Here is a 21,394-nt window from a genome sequence, read left to right on the forward strand (position 1 = left end):
CCTTTAAAGCATTTATATGTAACTAAGTCTGTGTATATTGTCTCTAGCTTTGGTTACCTATGGTTGCTGAGCCTTGTAGTTCCCTAACAGCTTAAGTCTAAGTCATTCTTCCTACTAATGCAATATGCACACCGAATGCTACATACTTACAGGATACAAATTACAGAATCCCTCAGTTAGGACCACCATATCCCAAAGGAAAGAATGATTATAATGTGTGTTCTGCTTTGGAAGTGACAAAAACTAATGACAGTCAAAGTAGTTTCCATCGAGTTATGTACACCAATAACCCTTTCTCTGTCTGTGTAACTGAGTTTTAGTACTCTGAATGCTGGGAAATAATAAATGCTGTGTCCACATGTACATTGTGTTTGTTGGAATATGTTTGTTAGAACAATTGTGCTTAGCTTTTTGTCGATTTGACAGATGAATACTGGTAGATTCTGACATGGGATGAAAAGATGAACATAACATTGAGAAATAGATACAATATATTGACAAGTATTGGGACATTCATTATTGAATTCAGATATTTCTTATGTCCATGAGTGTATTACATTCATCACCTACTGATGCATCCTGTCTTTACAAACATTTGTAAGAAAAAGAGTCATTGTAAGGTTATGTTTCCACATTTGCCTGTTTGTTGCGTTTTTGTTTCTGTACAAATGCAGCATACCATAATCCATTCTTGTCTATACAGAATGCTTCATTGAATTTTCACAGTACATTTGTAAGCAGAGTACGGAAAATCACAACCTTAATTGTGGCCATTGGAAGGAGTGGTGTAAAGCATGTCATCAATGGACTCCAGAGTAGTGGAAATATGTTACGTCGAGTGATGGACCATGCTGCTCTATCTGGCAGTCTGATAGATGAGTCTGGGTTTGTCAAATGTTAGAGAAATTTTAACCGTCTCACTTGCATTTTGACAACTGAAAGGTTTGGTGAAAGCGGGGTAATACTATGGGGTTGTTTTTTAGGGGATGGCCTAGGCCCCTTTGTTCAAGTGAAGGAAATTATAATTCTTCAGCATATCAGCATTTTAGACAATTGTATGGTTCCAACTAGGGATGGTCCGAACCCGCCGAGATTCGGGTTCGGTTGAACCCGAACGCTCGGCATCGGATTCCCGCTGTCTGCCCGCTCCGTGCAGTGGGCGGATCCAGCGGGAGGACCGCCTGGAAAACTGGGATACAGCCTATGGCTATGGCTGTATCCCAGTTTTCTAGGCGGTCCTCCCGCTGGATCCGTCCGCTGCACGGAGCGGGCAGACAGCGGGAATCATTACCGACGGTTCGGGTTCGTATGAACCCGAACCAAACTCGGTTTGTACCATCCCTAGTTCCAACACATGGGAACAGGTTGGAATTGTTTCCATTCCAGCATGATTGTGCCACAGTACATAAAATTATAGTTGGGAGAGTTTTTTTTTGTGTGAAAGACATTGACTGGCCTGCACAGAGCCCTGACCTTAGCCCCATGAAACACCTTTGGGATGAACTAGAAGAGCGATTGTAAACCAGGCCCTCTCATCCTACATCAGTGTCTGACCTCTCAAATGCTCTTCTGGATGAGGGTATGTGCACACTGAGGAAAAGGTGAGGAATTAGGTGAGGAATTGAAGAGGAATCCTCTCTTAGGGTATGTGCACACTGAGTAATTGTGACGGAAAGGTACGGAATTCAAAGCTTGCGCCCGCTGGTGGACTGCGGCAGGCACGCGCGTCTCCGCTCGTGTCATAGACTCCATTCTATGCATGGGCGGATTCTTTCATCCGTTGAAAGAATGATCAAGGTCCCCACAGTCTGCGAGCGGGCGCGAGCTGAGAATTCTGCAACGGAGTTTCCGTCACAATTACTCAGTGTGCAAATATCCTGATTTCAGCTTGAAATTTCTCCCGTAAAATATGAACAGATGTCCCATTGTGTTCAATGGGATTTCCACTTTGTTGTTAACACTGCAGAATTTCCAAGCAGAATTTTCTGCCACTGATCTGCTTTCTGCCAAAAGAATTGACATGTCCGTTCTTTGGGCAGAGTCTCTCCTAGAGGAATCATCAGTAGATAAAACGGATGAAAATCAATGCCGAAAGAAAAAAAGGACATGTCCTAGTGCGGACCCTGATTTTTTTTTTACGGATCCTCTCATTGAAATCAATTGTTTACGGATTGTTTACGGATTGCAACATGTTTGGCATCCGTATTTCCATAAAAAAATACGGATGAATCATAGGTCACAAGGTTCTGTTTCTAAGCAACCACAGGCTGACAAGCGATCATGTGACTTATTTTAGGGGTTGGGCAAACTGGTGCTATTTTTTTTTAACCTAATCAACTTTATTAACTTGTATAAAGCAGTCAGTAGTAAAAACGGATTTATGGAAATATGCAATACGGATGTACTACGGATGTCCAATCTGTAATTTTTAGCGGGTTGTTTCAGGACTAGAAAATATTACTGAACGTGTGAATAAGGCCTAAAGAGGCAAACATTCTCACAGACACCTTTAAAATCCTGTGGAACATCTTTCCAGAAGTGGGAGCTGTAAAAAATCTGAATTGCTAGGATTATCAGATACGGGATAAAAGGAGTATGTTTACACATCTATCTTCATTTCAAAGGATCATATTTTACTGTCCATCCATAAATATCATCAGTATATACACAGTTATGTGGCATCCCCATTACAGAATATTCTGAGCATGTGAGGGGATTATTCACTTTTATAGACCCCCCTTCGGTCCAATGAGGTTTCACTGTCTGGCGTCTGCTTCTTCTGCTCCCTCCAGCATGTAGTGACGGTATCTCCTCTGCAGGAAGCTAGATTCCGCTCAGCAGAAGATAAGGCCATGACAAGGCGGCGACGCCTGGAGCGAAGTCTGATAAAACCAAATTCCAAACACAAAATCCAATCAGACTGGAACCTTCTGTTTTTTTCCTTATAACATTTGCTGAAAACCTTTCTGCTTTTTTGGTCAGTTCTTAGAAGGAGAAAATGGGAACATTGTACCAGGACTCCACTCTCCACAGATCTTTGCGGCTGGCCACAGGAGGATTCAGCGTCTCCAACTATATTAAGAAGTTTGCGGTACAGTTCAGTTTTCTATGTCTTTGTTGTTGTAGAACTTTAATTCCTACAATCCATTGATATTCAGATGTGCAGTGAGGTCCAGTCCCCTGCCAATGGATGTAACAGTAGATTTAGCAGAGCTGAATTTATGAACCAGTTCTGTGTGGTTACAATGATGTAGTAAACTTTCCATGGTCCTATGTAAAGTTGCAGGTAACACTGCTACAATAAGCTTAGATCTGCTACATCTGACATACTGAAATAATACATCTATACATCTATAGTTTTTAAATTACTTTGTTGCTGATATGGGTGAACTATAATGCTCACAGGATGTTGATAGTTATATTATATTGTATATTATATTGTTATTGGTGATGGTCAATCTCTAGCAGAATTTTGTGTTTGATGAGAGTATTATATTGTACATTGCATGTGTTTACCAACCATATACTACAAATGACTTTTACTATGAGCTTTGGCTTGAATTATAAAGTAGAAGGTTAACTAGGCTTACTTAAAGGGGAACTCCAGAGACTGACCCAAAAATATTTACGTTGCTTTAATAAAGTTATGTTACTTAATTTTTTTTACATTTACATATTCACTTCCATTGAATGGCAGCAGTAAGGGGCGACATGGCCCCCTCTACTGCCACCAACATTAGTGTCAGTTCCCAAGCTTTGCCGAACAGCACTATGCAAAGCATGGTACTGTCCCCCAAATGAATTGTGTGTATTAAAGCAATTTATTAAAAACACATTTAATTGCTGGAGTACCCCTTTAAAATTCCTCAACCTGTTAAATATACATGAGGCTTAATAATTGTATAAAAAAGTTTAAATTTCTCACCAATTTCGGTATCCATTATACTGTAAAATAGCCGTTCTGTGTTTTCAATCTACTCTTTGTTTTGCTTAAAAAATACTGACCAAAATACTGAGCAAAAATATGTGTGGGAACATAGTCTCAAATTGCAAAACAATAGGAACCAGCTATGGGTGTAATTATAAAATAAACTATACTCATCTTGCAATGCCCTAATAATCTTCCAAACACACTGCAGCCAGTCACTGAGCTAGCAGTGTGTTCAGAGTGTTATTAGCAGAGACAGAGCAGCACATCAGTAGGCAAATCCCTTTAAGTAGAAAGATTAATAGATTTGCGATCATTTACCTTTTGAAACATATATCAAGGGCCTAGTTATAGAGGTACAGCCTCTGAGGCCTCCAACATTCAGGGACCTCCACCACTACAGCCTGCCCTAAGCAATCTCCCTGGGGGCTCGCCACAATTTCATCACAAGACAACAGCTCTGCTATCATTCATGCATGGTATAGTTGTATTAGTCTATCACTGTTTGTTTCTATAATGCAGTTGATGTGTACTGCTTTAAGTTTCTACTATATGAAATTATTATTTGGAGCTGTGAGTTGTTTCAGGGTAGGAAGAAGCAAGGTGGATGCTTGAGACTAGGGATGAGCAAATTTACAGTAATAACAAGGTCGCTTTGTTACCTCTACAATCCGCCCATTAGCCTGCTGCCTTTTAACTGACTGCCTGTTTGTGTCGTCCTCCATAGGTGCTGGGAAAAGCTGGGCCTAGTCCTGGGAAACTTTTCACAGTTTCCCCGGACTGGGTCCAGCTTTTCCCAGCATCCAGGGAAGAGGGGCAGTGAGTTATTAGGCAGCCAGCTGCAGGGCCGTCTTACCCATTGGGCAGGGTAGGCGGCTGCCCGTGGGCCCTTGTGTCCTAGGGGGCCCCTGCCCTCTGTGACCTGTATTTTTCGCTTTATAAGACGCACTTATAAAACTAAGTGCGTCCTATAAAGCGAAGACAGCTCCCCAGCAGTGCTGAGCACCGCAAGGAAGCCGCCCCGCCCGCCCCCTCTATTGACGCTCACTATGCATATGCATAGTGAGCAGCCCTGAGCGACCCCCTCCACCCGCCTAGTCCGCCCCTTCTATCGCCGCTCAGCTGACAGCCGATCAGAAGCCCAGGAAAGTGCAATGAGCAGCACTTTCCTGGGCTTCTGATCGACTCAGCTAAGCGGCGATAGAAGGGGTGGGAGGTACCGGAACTCACCCGTCCGCCGGCCCCAGCAGCTGATGTCTCCCGTCAGCGCGCTCCCGTCATCTTCCGGGCACAGGCAGCGGGGTACAGAGACGCTGCCTGTGTCCTGGATGTGTCGTGCAGCCTCTATCATTCATGGCAGGACACTTCCGGCACAGGCAGTCTCTCTGTACCCCGGTGCCTGTGCCGGAGGATGACGGGAGCGCGTGCTGCCGGGAGAGGAGCTGCTGGGGCCGGCGGACAGGTGAGTAACTGGTTTGTTGTTTTGGGGGGCACTGGCTACTATTGGGGGCACTGGCTACTATGGGGGCACTGGCTACTATGGGGGGGCACTGGCTACTATGGGGGGCACTGGCCACTATGGGGGTACTGGCTACTATGGGGGGCACTGGCTACTATGGGGGGATTGGCTACTTTGGGGGGCACTATATGGGGGGATTGGCTACTATGGGGGGCACTATATGCAAAGATGTGGGGGATTTGATGGCGGCAGTTGGGGGGTGGGGGCAATTCGCACCTCTTCCCAGGGGCCCATAATGCTGTTAAGACGGCCCTGGCCAGCTGATGAGCCGATTGCAGAGATAATGAAGGGCTTTGCTTTATTATTGCTGTAAATTCACTCATCTCTACTTGAGACCTTCGTGGAGGTTTATGAAAGGTTGTAAATATACACCTGGTGCAAACTACTCACAGCAACCAATCACTGCTCAGCTTTCAGCTCTGGTAAAATATAAGAGGAGCTGTGATTGGCTGCTGTGGGCAGTTTACACCAGGTGTATATTTACACCCTTTCATAAATCTCCCTCCTTGGGTCTAAATTGTAGCACTGTGTATAACTAATCAGAGTTGCCACTCCACAGTTTGGTAAAGTTGGTTGGCAATATGAGAATAAAATTAAGAAAATAGAATGTACTGTAATAAGTATGTACATGAGAAGGCAAATTAAAGAATTCTATAGACACTCACAGCAATCTTTTCATGTGGTGGCGCAGTAATGAGGAGATGAACAATCGGCTTATTAGATCTCTCAGCGCTCAGGGACATAAAAGAAAAAGAGATAATATATTCTCTTGATCAAAGTCATTTTATAGCTTGTCTTATGGATTTCTTAAAATGGAAAATTATCATAAGTGTTAATAGCTAGTGCATGGGACATTTAAAGAGAAACTGGACCTTTCATAAGCGCATTCAACCAAAGGGGTGTTATTTCTCACACCAATCTGCCTCCCAAAGAATCATCGAGAGGGCTGGAAAAAGACATAACTACAGTTCCATAGGCTCCAGGGCAAATTGTCCCCCCCAGCCCTAACCACTGCTGTGGTGTCCCCCCAGTAGTTAATAATAATAATGATAAAACATAATAATAATTATATAAACTACCAGCTTGGTGTACAGAGGGATCCATCAGTCTAACAACCCCCCCCCCCCCCCCCAAGTTTCCTTCCACTCCTTTTGGGCCCTATTATACCAACAGATTATCTGACAGATTTTTTTTGAGCCAAAGTCAGGAGTGGATTATTAATAGAGAACAGGTAAGAAAGGCAAGACTGAGATTTCTTCTCTTTTCAAATCCATTCCTGGCTTTGGCTTAAAAAAAATCTGTCAGATTATCTGTTGGTGTAATAGGGCCCTTTACCCCTTTTCTCTAAAACTACAATTTGTGCCACCGTTTCTTTAATTCATGATTGTGGTGTAACTGCTTGAAAAGTCTTTTCAGGTTGCATTTTCCTGTGGATCATCAGCGTGGTTCAGCAATTTAGAGAGATTGTTTTTTTCACAGTTGTTATACTCCAGCTAAATTTTTTAAGTATTGTATTGCCCCCTAAAAGTTATACAAATCACCAATATACACTTATTACAGGAACTGCACATAAAGTGCTTTTTTTCCCTGCACTTACTACTGCATCAAGGCTTTACTTCCTGGATTAAATGGTGATGTCATGACCGGACTCCCAGAGCTGTGCGGGCTGTGGCTGCTGGAGAGCATGATGGCAGAGGGATGCTCAGTGTCCCCCCAGTGCCCAGTGTCCCCGTGCCATCATCCTCTCCAGCTGCCACAGCCCGCACAGCTCTGGCAGTCGGGTTGTGACATCACCATTTTATCCAGGAAGTGAAGCCTTGATGCAGTAGTAAGTGCAGGGGGAAAAGCACTTTATAAAAATGCGATGCTAGATGTATCAAGGCACTTGCGTCTAATGATGATTTTCGCACAACTGTAAAATTTTGCGCAGCCTATAAAAAGCACCCCCTGCTCATAAAAATTGTGCAGATGATAAATTCCACCCATAGACTTTTATTACTTCAATTAGAAAAACTTGCCTCTTCATAATATAAGGAAGTCCTTACGTAGCTTTACATGGGGCGACTATCGAGTGAATGTTCATGGATCACCTGATCAGCACATGACATGTCATAGTGATAACTTTAGGGATATAATCTGGCTTCGGCTATTTTACACCCCAGAGTATAGTTTGACCTAGACTATTTTATACCCCTGGCTCATCAGTACGGAGCCGGAAGCCAGTAGCCAGAATCCTGCTCCACACTGATGAGGGGCAACACCCCCAAACAGCTGTATGTGGATGGTTACCTGGCCTTGGTTTTTCTCTTGTCATTACATTGACTTATAGGGCCACGTAATATGGTGGTTTTGGTGGTTTCCCTACAGGAGCCACCCCCTGGCTGGGTCCTTCCCGGAGGGATATCTGGCTAGTCCTGTGTTTTGAGACTCTTCAATGAGGCTCCACGGGCTCTTCTTTTGCATATTCATGTTTCCCAGGGGGCAATGCAACTAGGATTTCACTGCATTAAGCGCTTTGACCAGAAGCCGGCAGTGTTATCGTTTGGCTGCTCTCCCTGTTTCTCTTACACTTTGTGTGGATGGCATCAGGTCTCTCAGTCTGCATCTGTTATAGAAAGCTCTCTCATGAAAATGACTGCATCAGACTTCCCTCAGGTTCCTGCTTCTTCCCTTGTTCACATCTTCTAGCTTTCAGATTCGTCTCCCTTGACAACAGCACAGTCTTAACAACACAGGCTGTGTACTGCAAAACAGTGACTTATTTTCTTGTGACCAAATGCAGAATGTCAGTTTCAGGGTTGCTTCACATGTACCGGATCCACAGCAGATTTCATAAATCACCTGCTCCAGGCCCCTGATTGCTTTGGGGCCTCCCAGCATCTCCCGGCGGTCAGCCAATCAGTGCACTGCACTGCCGCAGCACACTGATTAGCTGACTGCCGAGAGATGCCGGGAGGCTCCAAAGCAAGCAGGAGCCTGGAGCAGGTGATGTATGCTCCAGGGCTGCCCCCGGCCCGGAGCATAAATTACCTGCTTGGGACCGCGGCTGTGTGAAGCTCCCGTAGCTCCTCATCAGCAAATCAGCAAATTAAAATTCTGTGCGGGTATGTGACCCCCGTAGAACTCCACTATACCAGGATCCGAAGCGGATTTAGCTGCAAATCGCAGTGTAAAATCTGTAGCGGATCCAGTACGTGTGGAGCTACCCTAAGGCCGGGTTCACACAGTGTATGACACCGGCTATTCTGTGACCTGGCCGAGTCACAGAATGGCCGATGTCAGTGAAGATCATCCTGGCCGGTACTGCAGTACCAGCCGGATGATCTTCATTTGTGCTGAATTGGGATGCGGGCAGGCTGGAACCGAACTCTCTATTGTGTGACCTCTTAGGCTTGTGTGGCCACTTCATTCAATTCATTCAATGAATAGTGGCCGCAGAAAACTGACATGTCAGTTTTTCGTGTGGCCGCTAGGGATCTCGGCCGGAGCTTATACTATGGGGGACATTTATCAACCAAAAAGTTGGATTTTTTGGTGGAAAATGGCCAGATGCAAATAAATTTATTCTCAAATGGCTGTTTTGCAAATAAATTTTCGCATCTAGCCATTTTCCGCAAGCTTTGCCAGGGGGGTGGGGAGGGGGTGTGGAAGGGGTGGAATGGACTCTGGGTTCACTTAATTTATCATCTTTCACGCTGAAAAATGATAAGAAAACTTAAGCCGGATCTGCGCACAGGACTTATGTAGAGGCAGTGCGCCTCTACATAAATCAGCGAAGTGTTGGCGATGCAGGGACATTTTTTAGCCTGGCGCAGAAAATGCCGGACTATGTGTATACACTCCAGCTGGGATTCCCCCAGGATTCAGAGCACTGAAGTTTTGTTTTATACAAGGCCGTCGTTGCAAATTGGCAACAACGGCCGTGATTAATACAAACCTTATGTTGTGTGAACATGGCCTAAGTCTGTATAGCATATAAATTATTATATACAGTTACATCTCTTTAGTTGTTTCACCATCTCACATCTGAAGAGGAGGGAAGCACATCCAGGAAGTAGAGACGGCAGCTAGGCCGTGATGCAAGCATTCTTTGCCCGGAGTGCCCCCTTAAAATAAATCTGTTAGCTGTAATTCACATTCCAAACTGTTGACACTATTAGATAGCTGTTAGAATGAAGAGACACAGGGTACCTTTCATATATCTGTCTGAGCTTCAAAAGTTATTGAATGACAGTCAGGGCTCAGTTTCTATCTAACTGACAATCAAGCAGGGATTGGGAGGGGGAGTGAGGAAATATAAAACCCCTCGGCACTTGCACTTAAAGCTGATGGGTGATTGAAGCATATTATAAAGTTACATAACTGGGAAAAAGCTTTAAAGTGACACTGTCACCTCCTTTTTGCATTCTGACATCTCTACACAGGTGTAAAGGGTAAATTTAGCTGTTTTCATACCTTATTTTACAGTATATCATACGTCATGGTGCTTGTTCAAGTAAAAAGTCATCTTTTATCAACTGGAGATTGTGTTAAGTGGGCGGGGCCTCGCGGCATTAGCGCCACTTAGTTCTGCCCACAACGCCACAGTTGGCCCCGCCCCCTCGACGGCCATTGGAACAGGCTGGCCGAAAGGTCTAGACCCCACCCCCTTTAAGTTGGCCAACCAATGGGTGTCAAGGGGGGGAGCAACAGTTGTGGGTGGGGCTAAGTGGCGCTAATGCCGCGAGACCACGCCCACTTAATACAATCTGCAGTTGATAAAAGGACACTTTTTTACTTGAACAAACACCATGACATATGATATGAAATAAGGTATGAAAAACGCTAAATTTACCCTTTACACCTGTGTAGAGATGTCAGAATCCACAAAGGGGGTGATAGTGTCACTTTAAGGAGCTTTAATAAATCTCTTTGACTCCTTGTACCGGAGAATAAAAGCATTTTTCTACATTCTGAAAGCACAGCTGAATATATGAGAGGTATCATGGGTCTGCTTTCCCTAAGGCTGGGCAAATGGATGTTAAAACGGATGCATTTGTGTGTATCCGTTTTGATTTGTTTTTCCATTAACTTCCATTATTAAAAAAAAAGGATCAAAATGCATCCCTTTTTAACATACACTAAAATAAGGTCAGCTACGTTTTTGTGTACATTAAAAAAAAGGATGAGTTTTGATCCATTTTTTTTTTATAATGGAAGTCAATAGAAAAATGTATTAAAACAGATGCACACAAAGGCGTTTTTGCATCCTAATAGGGTGATACAGGCCCCAGTCGTAGTTATCTGGGTGTAAGCTTCCAGGGGTTAGGGGTCCCAGTTACCTGCGTTGGGAGATAGGATACGTAGACCTCTTTTGGTAGCTTTGTCCTATCCAGGCTAGTTCCTCTTGTGTTTCAGTATACTGCCCTGCACCTTTTAGATGTGTTCTCGGTGTGGCTTAGGGTGTTCCTGGACTCTTCTCCTTAGCACTTCATACTGAATGTAGTGGTAGTAGTGGAAGAACTAGTTGTCTCTAGCGGCATCTATACACGTGTCTAGACTAGACTGCTCTGCTCACGTCCTCTCACATGGAGCTAACTCCTACAGGGGTGAGTGTGTGTGTGGAAAGCAGGGATAGGTAGAAGAAGATAAAGCATCTTCTATAAGTTAGCACAAAACACATGGTATAACAATAACATTAACCCATTACCTTCCTCAGCTGTGCATACAAGAACATAGGAATATAAAAACACTGACATCTAGTGGCAAAACTGGGAAATACCCTTCATCACCCCTTAAGCTGGAGTGCGCAACAGGCGCATAAGGCACTCAATAGAGGGACACCATAGTAACATGCAATAGAATAGACATCAATGGAGGCCCAGGACTGCTATGTGTGTGAGAACCTGGGCCTGAGCTTGAGCAACCCTGCAGTGTACATGAGAGGGGCCTTGTTATGCCTTACTCTTGCCATGCATTTTTTTTGTCATTTTTTTTTTATAAAGTTATATGACAAAGCTTTATAACTTCATTAAAAAAAAAAAAGGATACATATATGGCCCAAATGCCTGCAAACAAGTGCCAAACTCGCACTCATTTGCTGATGTGGACAGCTGAAAATCTCCTAATGTTAAAGGCTCTATGTGTGTATATATGTGTGCAATGTCCTATAAACTGTAAGATTTGCGCCGAATTATACAATCTCCCCTATACGCCGAGTTCTGGAAAACAATGGTTTGAAGGAAGGAGGGGTTGGCATCATGTATACTTGGTAGGAGATAAGCTTTTCCACACGTAGGGGTGTTACAATACTGATAGAAGGCTCAGGTTCTCTCACATTAAATTCTCTCCCAGTGAGTGATCCAGCAGCTTCTGCACAATAGCTATGTTAACAGTACAGTAAATTCAATCTTGTAAGTATTAGCCATTATTACCATGCATCTTCCAGCCTGTTGTCATTGAGGTCAGGGTGCTGCAGTTGCCCAAATATTAGCAAATATTGTAAAAACCAAACTAAGGTTCGATTCACACACTGGCCCAGAAGTACTAATGTGTCTCACTAAAATTCTGTCCATACTGTATGTGGCACACAGGACTCCTCCACATTTATTGTGTTTCAGACACTTTAAAGAGACTATTGCCCTGAGTCAGAAAAAGAAGACAAGAAAGTTGAGTCTTAAGACAATTTATGGCCATTTTTTGAGGTGTATAATGGACATAGTACATCTTAAAATAAGGCCAAAAATATTGAGTGGGAACATAGTGTTAGGCTGTGTATTCAAGTAGCAGCTGAATTACACACCTTCCTCTGTCTGTTTGTATCACATGGACTGAAATAAGAGAAAAAAACATTAGCTATTAGTGAATGCCATGGTAGGGTTATTTTTTTTTTTTGCTACTTGGAGAAACTTAATGTTTTTTTTTTTTTTAACTGTTTCTTGACTATATCAGGTACTGTTATGCAGCTTTTTTATTACCTAAAATACAAACAGGCTTGAAACACTAAAACAAATATTACAGTATGTTGTGTTTTTTATGAAACAATTACCCATAATTCCTGTACACAATTAATGCCAGTTTTGCTTTGACATAATATGGTTGCATTTTCGTGTCTGTAGCACAGCTACAAGTCCTGGTCTGATCATGGGGCCATAAAACTTTCCTTGTATATAAAGAAAATTGAGACTGTAAATTGTGAAATTAGCTGACCACTGGTGGTCTCAGCAGAGGGCATATTGTCAAGAGACCCTTTACAGAACACAAATTATATAACTTTACTAAGGGGCACAATGTTGACCCATATTTATTAAAGAGGCAAAAATGTGTTAGAATTTTGTCTATCATCCACAATCAATATCAATCACAGCTTGAAAAACAAATGCAGAGCTTTGATTGTTTGCAAAAAAGATTTATTACAGTGGCTTAGGCAGTTTGATGAATGGAGTATATGATTACACTGTCAAGTCTAAGATTAGGCCACCTACTAGTTGACTTACTTTATGCCAAAATTGTGGTGCACTTTTCAATGTATAGAACTGCATGCTTGTACAGGTCTAGCAGGTAAAGTTTATTCAGCTATGAAGCTGGCAGACATTTCCTCACATTACTCTGACCAAAGCCAGACTGAGAAGAGAGTTCCAGCCCTTTGGGGAGCGAGGGTTGGTCTTTATTTTGCAGGGATTGGTTTAGCCCAAAAAAGAGTTGAACCTAGGAATCTTCTCCCTTTAGGGTACACCTTAGATTGAAGCTGCCTGTGAGAATAATAATAATAATATTTATTTGTATAGGACCAACAGATTCCGCAGTGCTTATTTAAATATATAAATACATTACAGGTTATATTTATATTAAATTATACAATGAGTAAATTAAAATATAAAAAAACAGAATTAGAGACCTGCTCTCGAGAGCGTACAGACTAGGATGACTGGGGGTGACGAGAGGCAACAAGTGCTTTATTTGTCAATGTTCCAGTCATTGTATATAGAATCTCAAAGTGCCTATAGGTGATTGGGCGAGACAGTCACACACCATTTTCGGAGCTCAGGTAGCAAGTACAGTGTAGATGGCACCAAAGGGGATATAGAGAGGATGCAGGAGGGATATCAGTGAGGGAGAAGAGATTAGGAAATGTTACAAAATGGAGAGAAAGGAGCTGATGCACATCACACCTATGGCTGATACTAATGCCGCTAGGCTATGTTTAAAAACCAACGCCAGGATGTTGGTATATAATTTAATCAAACCATATTGCCCCATGTACCAAGTGCCGGTCTCTTGGTTCACATGGGTCCCTACGCTAACTCCACACTGTGTCGGTCAGCGACCGCCAACCCCGCAAAGCGTGCATATGCAGGGAAGGGAGGCCATGGAATCGCCTCTGTAAGCTCTCTAGCTATAGAATGATCATGTGACATCTATAGAGGAAGGGAGATATACAACTACTTGGCACAAATAGCAACTCTTATCTCAGAGGAAACAAAGGATCAAACAGCTTAAAATCATCCTGTTCTTATTTTCTAGCTAAGGACTGTCAGGATGAAGCCATTTTTGCTGTGTACTGTCTATTCAGTTGGACCAGTATGTGGACTTGATCAAATCATAGTTCTTGTTGACTAGATGTGATAAAACAGGAACAAATTAATTGCCTGATTGTATTTTAGAAGAGCACAGCTGGCCTCGTGTCAGATTCCGTTCCCAGAGCTGGCTATATGTGAATTGTGTATACTTGTCATTGTTGTCTATTTATAGACACAAGTCACAGCCCAATCTTTCAGCTATGTCATTCCTTGTTGTAGAGCACTTAGAATGACTGTTAATAAAACATAAGGATCTTCATGTTGTTCTTCTAAACCTTGTAAAGATTCTACTTTATGAGTTCTTGATGTAAGAAAGTTTGATATTGTTTGCATTATAATGGCCCGATGTTTTCCCTATTTCACTGTCAAGCAGCAACCCTGCGATTCTTAACATGCTTATCAGTCACCACCCTCTCAGGAAAGAATTTAAAATGTCCCTGTGACGTCAAAGGATCCCCGAAAAAAAGTTCAGTGGCCAAGTTTAGACAGTTGTTTAGAGGCCTCACAATGAGAAGGCAGATAGTACCGGTTAAATCTGTTTGCACACAAGGAATATAACGCCCATTTGGCCGTCTAAAGTTACAACAGTATAAACCTAAATCCTCCTCATAGATGCAAAATTAAGAGAAGGATTACCAGGACACAACCAGATTAAGACTGTTGTCTACAACGTAACAGAAAATGAGCAAGCAGGATTCAATAACATCTTGCTTGGCCAAAATGTACGAGAGCAAATTTGACCATTCGACAGGCCCTGGAAAATCCCCAGTAAAATCTCCTGGAGGAATGAATAACCTGGAGCGTAAACTAAGTCTTCTGAATGAGAAGATGGATAAACTCTTAAACTTTCAGGAAGATGTCATGGGAAAACTGGAGATAGTTTATCATGGTATGGATGTGCTAGAAAGAGGAATAGACAGATTATCAGCTTCGTACAGACCTGGTCTAAAGGAAGCCGAAGGACAACGTGACACTAGGGAAGGTAATCTGCAGGTCAAGGAGCAAGGTGGTTTCAATGAGTTACTTCATTTACTTAAAGTACTGCATATGGATTCTGTCATTCAACAAGAAAAGCTTGATGACCTTCAGAAATTAGTTGCCACCGTGGATAAGGTTGTGGAGTTTGTAGGAAACACATTGAGGAATTCTAAAATTGTGGATTTCATTCTGAAAGGTACAGTGCCTTGGAGAAAAGAGACAGATGACGAGGTTGGTTATATTCTCTTATAATGTTGTAGCATAAATAACTATGGCAGAAAAAGTTTAATTCTTGGGAACTTTTAAAGGGCTACTATTAATGAAGGCAAAGGCGTAATTTTTCTGAGCTCTAAGGGGGCCCCAAATCTAAAGGGTTTTATGTTTCGAATATCTATTAAGAGAAGGATAGAATTCTGACAAACTCTTATAGCACTGAGAAATCTTAAAGAATCCCGTACACTTTCAATATCTCTACTGGCTTCTTCATACACTTGAACATTAGACCAGGATGTTTTCTATATAAATGCTTATAGTTCTCAGAACAAAAGGGTTGTGCGCAAAAAATCTATTGTTCCTGACTCTTCTCTCCATCATTAGTGAAGAGTCAGAAGGCTTCCATACACCTTATATTATTATATGCAGGTTCAGGCAATTTTCATTTTGGCACCTTAAATCTTGAATATGAGCAAAGGTAAGGGCCGTTGAGGAGGGGTTCTGATGACCTTAGTCTATCTTCTTTCCATCTGCTCAGAAAAGTGTTCCTGAAAATGGCAAAAGTGTTCATGAATAGGATGACTGATTAGTAGTCAGTCATTGCATAATAAACACTGGATCTCATTTTCTAGTTTTGAGAACTAGCTCTATATCTGTTACAGACATTAGGTTCTTGTCTCGTAAGCTAGGAACATTTAGCTTTAGTGGCTCTTGAAGGCTTATTTCCTAAAATGAGTGATTAGTAATATCAAATGTGAATGACTCTTTATTTGAGAGTTGTGTTTTTTATGTATTGTGGATCTAATATGTTCACAAATGATAAAATAAAGACTTAATAATGAGATATTCTGTCAGCGGCACCCCTTATCCTTTCTCATATAATTAAGGGGAAGCTAAGGGACCACTTGAGTTGAATGAGATTGATTTCAACAAGCTCCGCAAGAAGGACAAGTGGGAAATATGATAGAGAATAATCATAGATAAGACAAAATACATATATTTATCTACTTAGTGTTAAATGGTCAGTTTAATCTCGCACAATAAAGCATTTTCTCTCATCATTTCCAGGTGAGAATGCTCATTGAGGATGCTACTTTACATGCTTGAAAAAATATGCAAAAGTCACTGTGGGATGAATCAGAAATAATTTATAGCATAAAAAAATAGATGATTTAACTATTTGGTTCCCTGATTATTTTGATGTAAAAGATGTTGAAGTTCCAAAGATACCCATAGCAACTATCATAGTGCTGATACTCAGACCATGTATTGCAAATGAATCTGTAATGCTTCCTACCACTGTGGACCCCTTCCACCCATTGCTTTACTCGCGTACTATATGTATCATTCTGTATCAGACCCATAACTCTCTAGCTGTTGGCTGTCCAGGCATGATGGTAATTAAATTTTTGTAACAGCTCGAGGACCCTAAGTTTGCTACCTCTGATTGGAGTTGTTCACTTCTTTCTTCTTCTCCATCTAGCCGTGGCCATCACGAAGACCCCTACCAGCCACAAGTCATCTCTGCAGAATCTGCCAGACATACATTTTAGGCTTCTTGCTCCAGGAACATTTCTCTTTTATGCCCCACACAGTAATAGTTCCTACCTTGTGCCCCATATAACAGGTCCCTTCTATGTCCCTATATAGTAGATATGTCCCATCTGTGTCCCCATATAGTATATATGTCCTCTCTGTTTCCCCATGTAGCATATAGGTCCCCTCTCTGTCTCCATATAGTACATATGCCCCATCTGTGCCTCCATATAGTATATAGGTTCCCTCTCTGCCCCCATGTTCCCTCCCCCATGTAGTACACAAGTCCCCTCTGTGCTCCCATACAGTGTTAGGCCCCCTTTGTGCACAGTATAGTAGTTAGGCCCCCTCTGTGCCCTATGTAGTTTATATATATATATATATATATATATATATATATATATATATATATATTGTAGGGATCTTCCCGGGGGATGGTGTGTTTGGACACAGTTCACAGCAGACTTGGACTTGTAAAATAGCAGCTTGGCGTTTATTTGCAGCATAAACAGTCCATCAAACAAAACACAGCAGCACCGTGCTTTAAGAATACAACAAACAAAAAGGTCTTGCCCGTCTGGGCGCTTACTAACAGGTTTCTTCACCTATCTGACACTAGACAAACAGTGTGTCTTTCACCTGGATACCGCAGGGTATATATATGCTCCAGCAGCGTCTGTATTCCTTGCTCCCAGGAGAATCAGCATGCAGGCTGTTCACCCCTGGCTGAGAGCCAACACTGGATCCTCTTCAGGGCTTTTACCTTGTCAGGCTGATTAGGGTCAGAAACACCTGACCCCAAAACCTGACCTGGATCGGGGGGAGGGAATGGCAAGTCCCACTACCAAAAACCTACCTGCCATTCCATGTAAGTCCAGGCCCGGCAATAATAAATAATAGCTCAGCAGCATAACACTGCTGAGCACAGATGCCTCCTGGACTCACCATCTCACTCTACGTATTAACCTGGGTGAGATGTACATCCCCTTGAGCACTTTACCAGTGACATGTCCACATATCCCCCCCCTCTTTTTCAGACCGGAGGGCTGAGCGTTTCGTCCCCACAGACAGTGTACCCTTGATAAGGCGTCAGCATTTGCCTTTAATTTCCCTGGCCTGTGTTCCACCATGAAATTAAAGTTTTGGAGGGACAGAAACCATCTAGTCACCCTCGCATTTTTCTCCTTGTTTAATTTCATCCATGTTAGGGGGGCATGGTCTGTCACTAACTTGAATCTCCTGCCTAGTAAGTAATACCTAAGGGATTCTAGGGCCCACTTCACTGCCAGACATTCTCGCTCCACAATGGCGTAGTTTTTCTCGGCCGGGGATAGCTTCCTACTTAAGTACATCACCAGGTGCTCCTCGCCATTCACGACCTGTGAGAGGACGGCACCTAACCCTGTGTTAGAGGCATCTGTCTGTACTAGAAACTCTCGCCTAAAGTCAGGGGTAACTAGCACAGGCTGTTGGCACAAGGCAGACTTAAGGCTTTGAAAAGCCTTCTTGGCCTCTGGAGTCCATGTCACCATTGCGGACTTCGCACCCTTTGTCAGGTCAGTTAGCGGGGCTGCAATTGAGGAAAAATTCGGTACAAACCTTCGGTAATAGCCCGTAATACCCAGGAACGCTCTGACCTGTTTCTTTGTGAGGGGTTGAGGCCAATTCTGTATTGCCTCAATTTTATTTAGTTGTGGTTTCACTAACCCCCTTCCAATAATGTAGCCCAAGTATTTGGCCTCCTCTAAGGCTAGTGCACACTTCTCTGCATTGATGGTTAACCCCGCATCACTTATGGCATCTAACACCGCCTGGACCTTACAGAGGTGACTTTCCCAATCCGGGCTAAAAATGACCACATCATCGAGGTAGGCAGCGGAGTAATCACGATGTGGTCGTAGAATCAAGTCCATCAACCTCTGAAAAGTGGCAGGGGCTCCATGTAACCCGAATGGCATCACTACGTATTGGAAGAGCCCATCAGGGCTGGAGAATGCAGTCTTCTCTCTAGCCTCAGGAGTGAGTGGGATCTGCCAGTAGCCTTTTGTGAGATCGAGGGTGGTTATGTACCTGGCATTCCCCATCCTTTTTTATCAACTCATCTTCCCTGGGCATGGAGTAGGCATCGAACTTGGAGATCTCATTTAACTTTCTAAAATCATTACAGAACCTCCAAGTTCCATTGGGCTTTGGGATTAGCACAATCGGGCTGGACCACTCGCTCTGGGACACCTCAATGACTCCTAGGTCAAGCATACGTTTTACCTCGGATGATACCGCCTCCCTCCGTGCTTCTGGTATCCTATAGGGCTTAAGGTTTACTCTGCTTCTAGGCTCAGTTTCAATATGATGACTAATGAGATGCGTACGCCCTGGTAGGTCAGAAAACTTGTCTTTATTTTTCTGCAGGAACTCCTTAGCTTCCTGCTTCTGGGACACTGATAGGGTGTCACCAATCCTGACCGGAGGGATTGGTGGTGACAGATGACCAACAGGCTTTGTCGCCACCAAGGATTCCCTGTCTTTCCAGGGCTTGATCAAGTTTATGTGATAAACTTGGAAAGGCTTCCTTCTACCGGGTTGGTGCACCTTGTAGTTGACCTCACTGATCTTTTCTACAATTTCATAGGGACCTTGCCACTTTGCTAAGAATTTGCTTTCTACCGTGGGAACAAGTATGAGTACCCGGTCACCTGGGCTAAATGTCCTGATTCTTGCAGAACGATTGTAAATTCTGCTTTGGCCCTCTTGCACCCTCTGGAGGTGTTCCCTTACTAGGGGCATTACAGTGGCTATACGGTCCTGCATTTGTGCTACATGCTCTATAACACTCTTGTATGGGGTGGACTCACTTTCCCATGTCTCTTTCGCTATATCCAACAAACCCCTAGGGTGACGACCATAGACTAATTCGAAGGGAGAGAACCCTGTGGATGATTGGGGCACTTCCCTAATAGAAAACATCAGGTAAGGTAGTAAGTGATCCCAATCCCGACCATCCTTTTCCACCACTTTTTTTAACATATGTTTCAGGGTTTTATTAAACCTCTCCACTAACCCGTCTGTCTGTGGGTGATATACAGAGGTACGTAGGTGTGAGATTTTAAACAGTTTGCATAGCTCTTTCATCACCTTTGACACAAATGGGGTACCTTGGTCAGTCAAGATTTCCTTGGGGATCCCCACCCTGGAAAACATATAAAACAATTCCCGTGCAATTGTTTTAGAGGCAGTGTTTCTTAGGGGTACAGCCTCAGGATAGCGGGTCGCGTAGTCTAACACAACTAGAATGTACTGGTGTCCCCTAGCCGACTTTACAATGGGACCCACCAAGTCCATTGCGATCCGGTCAAAAGGTACCTCTATGATGGGGAGTGGGACCAAAGGACTGCGAAAATGCGACACTGGAGCGCTAAGCTGACATGTGGGGCAGGACTCACAGTATTTTTTTATGTCAGCATAAATCGCAGGCCAATAAAACCTCTGGAGGACTCTCTCCTGCGTTTTATCTGTCCCCAAGTGGCCCCCAAGGACATGATTATGGACCATGTTGAGTACCTGACGCCGGTACGACTTAGGCACCAGGAGCTGTTCCACAACCTCATCATTAATCTTAGTGACTCTATAGAAGAGATCATTAGTCATAGAAAAATGTGGAAACTTTTTTCAGCCTCTGGTTCCTGAGGTACCCCATTTATAACAGCAACCTGCTCTCTCGCATTTTTGATAGTGGGGTCCTGTAATTGTGCAGTACCAAAATTATCCCTAGACACCTCTAAGTCTGGAACATTCTGCTCAGTGGGAGGAGCCTCTTCCTCACCAGCCAGGACCTGCAAAGGAAAAGCATCATTTTCATCCTGTACATTTTTATCATTTACCGTGGGTAATGCAATAGACTTAGGGGTCTCCTCACTTCTTTCAAGGGAATGTTTTTTCCCCCATAGAGCCCAGAACAATGGAAAATCTCGCCCCAATATCACATTATGCATAAGGTTTTTAACCACACCCACTTCATATTGTACAGTTCAGTCCCGACATTAGCCAGTACTATAGGGTAAACCTTTGTATCACCATGTATGCATACCACGCTCATATGTCTTTTTGGCACAAAGTCCCCAGTCACCAGGCTGGCATGCACCAAGGTGACAAAGCTTCCTGAGTCCAGCAACGCCTTAACAGGGAAGTTATTGACAGTAATGTGGCAGACTTGCGGTTCAGTCTCTAGTCCAGTGACCGCAACAAAAGACGGTTCCGCAAATAGCGACTGACGCCGGCTAGCGTCACACTCCATGGGCTCAGTGGTAAGAGGGCAATGGGCAGACACGTCCCGTCTCATGGCATCTCCAGCACTGGATAGGGCCTGGTCTCCTTGGCAGGGAGTCCTTTTTAGGGCCACTTAGCCACCGGGGACCCTCACCAGTCTTTTGCCCCTGAGCGCTCTTCCCTCTATCAGCACCCCTCCACACTCCCCCAATAGATGGAAGTCTCTTACCATCTGACGGCACAGGTCTGGCACTCCGGGGAGGTGAAGGTGCTGCAGGAACATCACGGAGGTAGTCCTCGGTCGCCTGGAACCTCTCGACAAGGTTGACAAGTTCGTCGGCACTCCTAGGGTCACCTTGTCCCACCCAGCGTTGCAGATCAGCAGGGAGTGCTCGTAGG

At 43.5% G+C, this 21,394-nt stretch overlaps 1 protein-coding gene across 4 annotated transcripts in view; it reads left to right on the plus strand.

Moving 5' to 3' along the window:
* MYLK3 (myosin light chain kinase 3) overlaps window positions 1-21,394 on the plus strand; it is an 84,044-nt gene that overhangs the window by 12,379 nt on the left and 50,271 nt on the right. Inside the window, exon 2 of one of the 4 annotated variants that reach the window (XM_069968568.1) lies at window positions 2,990-3,091. The exons of 1 other annotated variant lie outside the window; for it this stretch is intronic. In XM_069968568.1, coding sequence (XP_069824669.1) covers window positions 2,990-3,091 — 102 coding nt within the window. Of the gene's footprint in view, window positions 1-2,862; window positions 3,092-14,669; window positions 15,215-21,394 lie in introns of those variants that run through there. 2 more of the 4 variants (XM_069968569.1, XM_069968567.1) reach the window with 2 other exon arrangements.

The sequence above is a fragment of the Dendropsophus ebraccatus genome, chromosome 4, assembly GCF_027789765.1.
Source record: "Dendropsophus ebraccatus isolate aDenEbr1 chromosome 4, aDenEbr1.pat, whole genome shotgun sequence".
In the NCBI taxonomy this organism is placed as follows: domain Eukaryota; kingdom Metazoa; phylum Chordata; class Amphibia; order Anura; family Hylidae; genus Dendropsophus; species Dendropsophus ebraccatus.